At 53.5% G+C, this 9,912-nt stretch overlaps 1 protein-coding gene across 2 annotated transcripts in view; it reads right to left on the minus strand.

Annotated features, from left to right (window-relative positions):
- The window catches only part of CAND2 (cullin-associated and neddylation-dissociated 2 (putative)), a 29,500-nt gene extending 19,631 nt beyond the window's left edge, over nucleotides 1-9,869 (minus strand). The window contains exons 1-5 of one of the 2 annotated variants that reach the window (XM_008587032.1): nucleotides 9,790-9,869; nucleotides 5,282-5,425; nucleotides 2,254-2,408; nucleotides 1,536-1,659; nucleotides 8-217 (exon numbers count right to left, since the gene is read on the minus strand). In XM_008587032.1, coding sequence (XP_008585254.1) covers nucleotides 8-217; nucleotides 1,536-1,659; nucleotides 2,254-2,408; nucleotides 5,282-5,425; nucleotides 9,790-9,857 — 701 coding nt within the window. In that variant the 5' untranslated portion in view covers nucleotides 9,858-9,869. The remainder of the gene's footprint in view (nucleotides 1-7; nucleotides 218-1,535; nucleotides 1,660-2,253; nucleotides 2,409-5,281; nucleotides 5,426-9,789) is intronic. The other variant, XM_008587031.1, reaches the window with a different exon arrangement.
- Between the last annotated feature and the right edge of the window lie 43 nt (nucleotides 9,870-9,912).

The raw sequence follows: 9,912 nt of genomic DNA on the forward strand, positions 1-9,912 counted from the left end.
GGGGGGGATGGGGGGGGGGCTGGCGGGCGCGCGAAGGCCGGGTAGCCGCTCCAGCAGGTGGTCGGCGAGCTCGGCGAAGAGGTCGCTGCTGCAGGCGGCCGCCAGGTGGCCGAGCGCCCCGACGGCCCGCTTGCGCACGGCCAGGCGCGGGCTGCTCAGCTGCGGCAGCAGGCAGTGCAGGAGGCTGGCGTGCAAGGCGCCCAGCGGGGCTCCCAGCCTGCGGGAGCCGGAGGGGGCGTCAGGCCGGGCCCACCGGCCAGCAGCCCGGGCCGGGCACCGCCCCTTCCCGTCCTCTCCTGCCTCCTCCTCCCCAGAATGATGCAGCAAATGGAATGGCCCTTGAAAACAGGGGCCCTGCAACTGCGAGGAGTTATTTAAATTATTTATTATTGTTACAATAGAGAAAGCAGAGAGATTTGATCATCACATATTGTACGCAAATACTGACAGACAATATTGTACCCCCAAAATACATATAATCGATTGTGTTTCAAAAAAAAAAAATTAAAAAAGAAAGCACAGAGAGGGGAAGGAACTTCTCAAGGTCACTTGACCAAAAAATGCAGCGCCAAGACGTGAACCCAGGCATCCAGGCTCTCCGCCTGGGGAGAAGGCCCAATGGTGACAGGGGACGGGGGTGGGGCTCCAGCGAGGCTTTCCCGATTTCCTGGGAGTCTGCGGCTCGCCTCAACACCCCCGTCCCCCAGTCCATCCTCCTAACCAAAACCAGAGTGATCTAAAATGCACTTCTGACCTGGTCGCTCTCTGCTTAACTCCTTCCTTGGCTCCCTAGTGCCCTTTCAATAAGCTGAGCTCCGGACTCAAGACAAGGGGCAACACCGGGGAGTGGTTTCTGCAAAGGCAGAAGATACCTCCTGCCTGTCTCAGTAGCTCCTGTCCTCACCTTCAAACCAGGCCCTGCATTTTCTGTCCCGTAAGCATCCTGAGACCTTTTCTCCTCTCATTCCACACAAACTCATTGGCCTCACAGGCCCCTGGATCCCACATCTTCTCTTGCCTCTGAGCTCTGGGCGTCCGCCTTATGTCCACCCACACCCAGCTAAGTCCTGTCCCTCCCCGAAGGCTCAGCTCTAGCAGGACCTTCTTTAGGAAGGTTCCCCACACCCCAGCTGGGTTAGGGGGAGCTCCTATAGGCCCTGCTCTTATCCTTACTGTTGCACTTACTACACTCATAGTTTTACATGTGTCTCTGAATGCCTTTCTAGGAGCAACCGAGCCTGATCCAGCCCCACATTCCCAGCACTAGTCCAGCACCTGACATTTTTCTGGCTGTGGAGTAGTAGGTGCTCAAGTCATAGGAGGTTCTACTGACAGTGTGACCTTGGGCAAGCCACATCACCTCTCAGAGCCTGTAAGATTGTGACAATCAAGTTCTCTTTTGCAGGGCTGCTGGGATGATCAGGGAGCCCCAAGCCCAGAGCCTGGTGTGCAGCAGGTGCTGGCTCCGTGGATTTGAGTCCCTTCCTGTCACCTTTTACCCCCTCCTCCTCATTGCCCAGCGCAGCCTCCTGCACCTGCTCAGCATGTCAGACAGGATGTCCAGGGCTTCCAGCTGCACAGCCACATCCTCCTGCTGGGCGATGGCACTGGTGAGCTGTCCTGTGATCTTCCGGCACACGTTGGTAGCCAGTCCGGAACCTGCACGGGGCACGAGGAGGAGGCTGCCTTTTCCCTGGTCTGGAGGAAAAGGCAGCCTCCACCTCTGGTTTACATCTGCTCTGGTTGTGTTCCTGAGCACAGACAGCTAGGGGAGTGGAGGAATCAGGGGCAGGAAAATTTAAAACTTCCTTTCCCAGCCTCCCTGGACACTAGGAGTGGCCAAGTGACCCAGTTCTGGTCAGTGAGATATAAATAGAAGTTTTCTGGGGTCTTCTGGGAAAATGTGCACTTTTCTTATAAAGGAGAGGAGACATGGGCAGAGACCTCAACCCTGTCAATATTGAGCTGCTAAAATGAATTGCTGCAAAAACAGAGTAGCTGATCCCTCAAGAATTATTGTGTGAGAAGAACCACCCCCTACTCTTTTAAGATGCCATTAGTTAGTTCATTTCTCACAGCTAGAAGCATTCCTAATTGACACAGAGACATGAACTTAAATTGATCTGGGTCTGAATCCTCTGCTACTTACTAGCTGAGTGACCTTAGGAAAGTCCCTTCACTTCTCTGAGCCTGCTTTTTTAACCATAAACTGGGACAAATAATAATAGTACTTAGTCCGGGGGACCTGGGTACCTGTGGCTGCAGTGGGGAGCTCCGAGAGCACAGTCTTGAGGCCGATGCCGGCGATGTCTCGGAGCTGCTCCTTGTCTGACCGCATGTAGGCACAAAGGGTATCCACAATGGTCTCCACCTGGTACTCTTTCACTTTGCCCACCAGAGGACCCAGGCTGAGCAGGGGGGGAGAAAGGATGGTCTAAAAGCCCCAGGCTCAGCCCGAGTCAGCTACCTGCTTATGTCCCCTCATACTCCCTGGGCCACACGTGCCAAGCGAAAGGCCCTGGGTCACCAGGGGACCCTTTGTTTTGCCAGAAAGAGAGGTACTCTCTGGCTGTGCCAAGATTCTTGCTGGCACCTCCCAAACCTGCATTTTTTCCTGTGTTTTGCATCTCAGCCTATGGCAAATGGTGCCCCAAATGGCACCATTTGGTTCTCAAACTTGAGCATGTATCACAATCCTTGGAGGACTTGTTAAAAACAGATTGCTGGGCTCCACCCCAGTTTCAGATTCAGGAGGTCTAGGTGGGGCCCAAGACTGTACATTCTAGCAAGTTTCCAGCTGCTGCTCATGCTGGTGGTCCACAAATCACACGTTGAGAACCTCTGCCTCAGAGCCTTGCTTCTGAAAGCTCAGCTGTGAGTCAGCATCATCATCGTCACCTGGGAACTTGTTAGGGATGCAGAGTCTCGGGTCCTAGACCTCCTGAACCAGGATCTGCAGTTCCACAAGGTCCCCAGATGATTTGATTGCATATGAAAGTTTAAAATTGGCTGCACTAGACTCATTGGTTCTCAGCCTTGGCTGCAAAATGCCATCACCGGGGTCTTTGAAAAATGGCCACCTGGGCGCCACGCCAGAGAGTCCAAGTTCATTGGTTTCAGGTATGGCCTGGATGGTGGGACATTTTAAAATTCACCAGATGATTCTAACAAGCAGTCAAGGTTGAAAACCTCTGCCCTAAGAGTGGTTCTCAGATGCTGGTGTGTATCAGAGCATAGATTCCAGAGTGCTATATCCTCACCCTCCTGCCCCAGCCCTTCTCTGCTCCTCTCTCAATCCCCTGAATTTGAATCCCTGGGCAGGGAACACACAGTTTCAATAAGGGCCCCAGGGGACCGTGATGCATACCAGTTTTCAAACCTTGGCTCCCTCGACTTTTTCCTCCACCTAAGTAATCACAGAGTCCTCCTATCCTACCTCCTGTAGCACTGGTTCCTAGCAGGGGTGACACTGCCTTGGCAATTTATGGGGGAACTTAGTCATCATAACTACTGAGTTGACACTTCTAAGGAGAGCAGGAATGGTAGAAAGACAATTTTGCAAAACAAAGCATTGTCCATGTCTTGCAAGAGTTTCTAACATCCCACTAGGCATTCATATAAGTAAAAAGCCTTTCTATAATTATCTGAGTCTAAACTTTCATTTCATTTTATTTTATTTTATTATTATTATTTTTTAAAAAGATGACCAGTAAGGGGACCTTAACCCTTGACTTGGTGTTGTCAGCACTACGCTCTCCAAAGTGAGCTAGCCGGCCATCCCTATATTGGGATCCGAACCCATGGCCTTGGTGTTATCAGCACCACACTCTCCCGAGTGAGCCACAGGCCGGCACTAAACTTTCATTTTAAATGTAAACACAAAGTACTTTTTTGCATTGTTTTAATATACTTCAGATTTTCCAAGAATGCAATAATCAGGTAAACTGAAAAAAGATTGTTACTGTTTTTTGGGAAACTTTACTAGATGGTCACCACTTCAGAGAATCTGGCCACTAAGAGCAATGCTGCTTGGGATACCTGAGTCCCCAACTCCCCCTTCCTGCCCCCTGGCATGCACCTTTGCTTCCGGCTGGGTCCTCGCGATGAGCTCAGCCCTGGGTGCAGGCTTCCCATATTTTTAGCACCACTTCTACTGTCCCAAGGCCTGAGCACTGACATGTGAAACACACGCTATTTTACTATCAACTATGTTCCTTCTATTTCCCTTTATGTTACAGTTTAGGGCATTATGTATACTTTTGTAATTATGTGTAGAGGTAGGTTATCATGCAGAGTTTCATTTCATAATAGGAAAAGGGTATTATAAACTACTTGTCATAAAAAGGGGTGTTGGTTCTGCTAGTGGGAAGCCACTGCTATTCCCTGTGCCATGGACCACAGATTGCGTCCTCTCCCAGACCATAAAGCATAAGACCCTTTACTGCACTCCCTCTGCTCTTGGGATCATGCTGGAATTCACTAACATGCCCAGAAGAATGCCTGGGCCCAGCTCACGGAGCATGATTTGAGAGACAGTGACCCAATTCTCTCACCCTGTTGACCCTGGACCCCTGCCATTCCCAAGTCCCCTGCCCACCTCACCACACACCCATGCACGTGCCCTGCACACACCCCATCTCACTTGTTCTCCTCTGGAGGTAACTGGCCAAGGTCTCCACATAACCACCTCACCATGCCCAGGGTTGAGGCTTCTGGTATGCCCCCGCCCACGCTGTGTCCCCTCGGCCCTCACCACACTAGTACATGCCAGCCTGACCTTCCAGCTGCCAGCACCTGCAGCTGTCTGAGGGCTTCCTCTGGCTGGAGGTGGCAGGAAATGAATAACCCTCTGTCCTACTCCAGCAGCAGCCCTCAACCAATGACTGACAGAGTCGGTGGATGAGTACCCCAGCTCCCTCCCCCTTTGAGTGGAAAACCTCCAGGGACATGTCCTATACTGTGTCTCAGAGGTCCCTGGTGGGGTTGAGCTCAACTTTTCCATGGTGGTCCTGGCTTGGCAGCGTGCCCTTTATGGCCTTCTCCCTTCCCTGCCCCACTTCCCTACCCCTAACCGTGTTTCCTGGGACCACCTCCCAAATAAACTTAGAACTGAATCTTGGTCTCAGCATCTACTTCTGGGGGAGCCCAGAATAAGGCACTGTCCAACTCCACTGGGGCCAAGAGCTGCTCACAACTCTTCAGCATGCCCAAAGGAGCGCTCCTACACTGTGCACCCAAAGGGGCACTCCCTTCCCCTGAGCCCACCAAGGTCGACACTCACCACTTGACAGCCAGGTTCTGCACCTCGCCGTTCTTATCCTCCAGGAGCCTGAGCAGCATCTTCACCACCTTGCGCTCACTGTCCTCGTCCAGCTGGATGGAGTCTTTCTGCAGCTCTGACATCAGGTCACTGGTGGCCATGAACCTGGGCAGGGAGGGCAGAGGAAGATGGCCCAGCAGCTCCTGGGCCCTGGTGGATCTGGGCAGTATCTCAGAGTTCCTCCAGAAGTAGATCTTGATACGAGGATTCAAGAGCAAGCAGATTATTTGGGCAGTGGGCATGCCTGGGCTACCACAAGGAGACTCAGGTATGTGTGACAACAACTGCCATATGGTGGAGGCTAGGAATGGCACAGAATACTGGCTAAATGCTAGGGACTCAGAGTTGGTGGCTCCTGCCTCTGCCATTTATGCATATGTGAACCTGGGCAGGTCACTTCAGCTCTCTGAGCCCCTTCACCTGTCTGAAAAACGGGGATGAGAACAGGACCTGCCGCATGGGGTGTGTATGCATGTGGTAAGCACTCAGGAAATGGCATTGCCCATTATTACAGTGGCACGTTGCAACATTCACATCTCACAACAGCTGGGAGAGGGGCCAGAAGGTTGAAAAGACACCTTGCAACTGAGTCAGGTGTCACCAAAAAGTCTCTCAACCAGACAGGTGAGGGGGGCTCGTCCTGTACATCCTAACTCAGAATCAACTTTGAGCGGATCTCACACTGCAGCCAGCATCAGAATCACAGGGGGATTAAACAGGGCTTGTTAAGCAATGCTGGACCCACCCCCAGAGTTTCTGAGTCAGTAGATCTGGGCCCTAAGAATTTGCATTTCCCACAAGTTCCTGGAGGATGCTGAGGATCAGGGACCACACTTTCAAAACCACTGCCCTAGGTCATGCTGTTGGGCCACGGGCATATTTTGGAAACCAGCCACCAACAGCTGACCAGTTCCCAACCACAGCTCAGGGTGGGCACCACAGGTGAGTGGGTCCGTGTGACCTGATGTCCTGTCCTGGACATTTGAAACTGCAGTGGGAGCTTGAGCTGGAAGGCCATAGAGAGTGGGGGCTGCAGAGAAAACAGGACAGAGGAGCAAAGAGATGCCACAAAGCTGGGACCAGAAAGTGGTGCCCCGGACACAGCCTCCAGATCTGCCAACATGCTGTGTCACTCCGCCTCCTCCCCCAGCCCTGATTTCTGGCATGGCTGAGCGAGTCAACCAAGAGCTCTGCCCCAAGCCTCCCGTGGCAAAATCGGTCACAGTCAGGATTCCGGCCTTCATCTTTGCAGGCTCAGACCTGCTAATCGATGTCACGAAGGCCCACGGTGCCATTACCAGAAGGGCACTTGTTGATGTCATGGCTGTTAACAGCTGTATTAGCCTCAAGCTGCTGACAGAAGGAAGGAGGCTGCACTGGAGGTGAGGAGGGGGATGGCAGGGCTGACTGTGCCCACCTTTGGGCCAAGGTACGGTGGAGGAGGAGGCTTGGATTTGAGCCATGCCAAGGCCTGAGGTGAACACAGGATCCCTAGGTCTGCTCAGCTGAGGGGACATTCTGAGAAAGCAGGCAGGGTCTCCATGCTGTTTCTGACCCCGTCCACAGGGGCCCAGCTCAGCCCTGCAACCGAAGGGATGTGCTCCTTTGCTCAAGATGGGCTTCCTGCCCCTTTTCCTCTCTACCTGTTGAACCCCTATTCATCCGTCAAGCCCAGCTCAAATGTCCCAGCCTCAGGGATGACCCTGGTCACCCTGCCCTACCTGCCACCCACACCCCTTAAGCACAGTTGGTCCCACTGGACAGGATCCTTTCAGAGCACTCTGCACCCTTCCATTACAGCACTTCTCATTCTGCGATGCAAGTCTGGTTACCAGAGCATCTCCTCCATCAGACTGTGAACTCGCCAAGGGCATGAGGTTCACCTCTGAGACTCCACGCTCAGCAAAACACAGGTCCCCAGAGAGTCTGAGGGCAGGGTGAGGGCAGGGGGGAGGAGGGAGAGAGTGAGCCCTTAGCAGTGACCAACTCTTCTGAAATATGCCTCAGCATTTCTGACACCCCCAAGTTCCAGCAGACCTCCAGCTCTCAGAGAAAGAAAGCCAGATTGCATATATGTGTGTGTAAGGGGGTGCTGGGGGAAGGAGAGTATATAATTTGGTGGGTAAGAGCTTGAGTACCCAAGTTTGGCTTTAAGTAAATATACTGGTCTTGCCACTTACCAACTGAGTAACCTTGGGCAACGGCTTCCTTCTCTCTGGGCCTCAGTTTTTCCGTGTATAAAATGCGAATTTTCTTTGCTCCTACCTCATAGCATCCTTGCAAGGTTTTATTAGGACAACCAGCTCTTAGCATGAAGCAGATGAAGAAACTAGGTTCAGAGATGTTGCAGGAAATGCCCAAGGTCACACAGCAAACTGCGCGGAGAATCAGCCCATCAGACAGGTCTCCTGGCTCCTTAACCAATACTATTATGTTTTCGAGAAATGATTTGGGAATTCCTACAAGAGCCCCCAACTTTATCTGTTTTGACTGTTGGAATCTGAACTGTTCTAGAGCAGTCTGTTGCCCATAGAGCTGGGGCCCAGGAAGAACAGGGATCGAAGGCTTCTTCCACCCTGCCAGGGACCCCTATTTGCAGTCACCACCCTCTTCAAGAACAGAGGACGGTCTCAGTTTCATTCCAGAGAAACCCTAGAGGCAACTCAGCTAAAACATTCGGCCACATGGGCACCTGGACAGCTGGTCAGCAGGCCCCAGCCCTCGTGGTATTCGGACTTTAAAAATAGACACCGTTCTCATATGCTCGGGGTGGTTTTAAGTGTTCTCGAGGCTGCTGGCAGAGACAGGCTGAAAGGGCTTCTTAGACGCTAGCAGGCAAGGCCCATTTCCTCCCCCGGAGTCTGACCGAGGTCTGAGAGACAGTAGTGCAAATCCCCTCTGGTCGGCTATGTGATCTTGGGCAAGTCACTGCACCCCTCCAAGCCTCTGGAGAACAGGAAGAACAATCGCTACCATCCAGGCGGATGGGTGGACTGAAGGAGACTGCATGTGGAGAGCACAGCAGGGAGCCTGTGACCCAGCAAACATTCACTGAGCACCTACTGTGTACCCTGCCCAGGCTCTGGAGCACCGAAAGTGCACAGTCCTGGTGGTCTGGGAACTCAGGGTCTCCCAGGGTTGAAAAGTGACAATACCAGGGGAAGGTACAGGATCTCAGGGAGATGCCTAACCCTGCCTGGGGTCAACAGGCATCCCAAGAGGTGACAACTGAGTAGAAGTAGCAGGTGAAGGGGGGAGATCAAGAAGGTGCAAAAAAGAGAGGCGAGAGGCGTGGCAGGTTTTGGATGTGCACAGAATCCTAACAGTGTCCGTCTATTAAGTGCTTACCGGGTGCCAGCCACTAATCAAAGCATTTCACACGTGCTGCCTCACTTCATCCTCACAGTGGCCCTCGGAGGTGGGTTCCGTTACTATCCCCATTTTATAGAAAGAGAAGCTCAGGCTCAGAAGGGTTAAGTAACTTGTCCACAGTCACACACCCAGTGTGGTGGGAGCCGGGATCTGAAGCCAAAACTGCGGCTCTGAGGCTCTACTAACATTGGGGGCTCCTGAGGGTGTTGAGAAATGGGTTGCAGGAGAGGGCAGGGGTCAAACCACAGGAGCAGTTCTCAGTCCCTTCACCGGTCTGGGCTGGAGTCAGGGCCTTGCTAAGATCTCAGTCTCTGTATTAGACTCACCTGGATTTGGACCCCAAGTCCTCCACTTACTAGCTTTATAACTGCACCTAGGCCCTTCATACATCTGAGCCTCAGTTTCCCTATCTGTAAAATAGGGATAAAATGACAGAATGTTCAGTAAGTAGGTGTGGCTACGTTGGTCTCTAAGGTCTCCTTTCAGCTTGGAAAGTCCAGAACTGGCTGTTTGATGCCGGGCCAAACCCTTCTTCTCTTTGGGCCTCAGTTTCCCCTGAGGATAAGGGGTTGGACCAAATGTTTCTGCCATTTTTTCCAGCTCTGCTCCCCTGGTTTTGTGATGCTGGAGGGAGGGGGAAGAAGGAAAAAGGGAGTGGGGAAGGGGAGTGGCAAACAAAACCTAGAAGCCCCCACCCCAACCATCTCCTCCCCAGCTGCAAAGCCAGACTCAGCCCAGCCCCCTCCTTCAGGCTGTGTCTGAGCAGTCCCGATCGGGAAGGAGGAGGCCTGGGTGATTTTGAGAAGAGGGCAGAGCTGAGGGCATCGGTGAAAAGTCAGAGGGGGTGCTGGTCCCGGGAAGGGGCCGGTTCCAGTGGGGGAAGAGGCAGGCGCTGGGAGCCCAAGGGAGAGGCCGAGGACGGGGAAGAGGGCGGGGCTGGGGCATCCCAGGCAGGGACCGGCGCTTGCCCGGCGGGGGACGAAGCAGGCACTCGAGCCACGGGGCGCAGGGCGGCGGGGAGGGTGCAGGGCTTAGCGCGGGGGCTGCAGCGTCGGGGGGAAGGCCGGGGGCTGCAGAGGGCTGCAGGCGGGGTGCACCTGAAGTCCTTGTCGCTGGACGTCATCTTCTCCAGCAGGCTGGAGATGTGGAAGGCGGCGGCGCTCATGGTGGCTGCGCGCCGGGGCGAATATGGCGGTACTCGGGGACAGGGTGGCGGTCCC

The sequence above is a fragment of the Galeopterus variegatus genome, unplaced genomic scaffold (genome assembly GCF_000696425.1).
Source record: "Galeopterus variegatus unplaced genomic scaffold, G_variegatus-3.0.2 Scaffold4222, whole genome shotgun sequence".
In the NCBI taxonomy this organism is placed as follows: domain Eukaryota; kingdom Metazoa; phylum Chordata; class Mammalia; order Dermoptera; family Cynocephalidae; genus Galeopterus; species Galeopterus variegatus.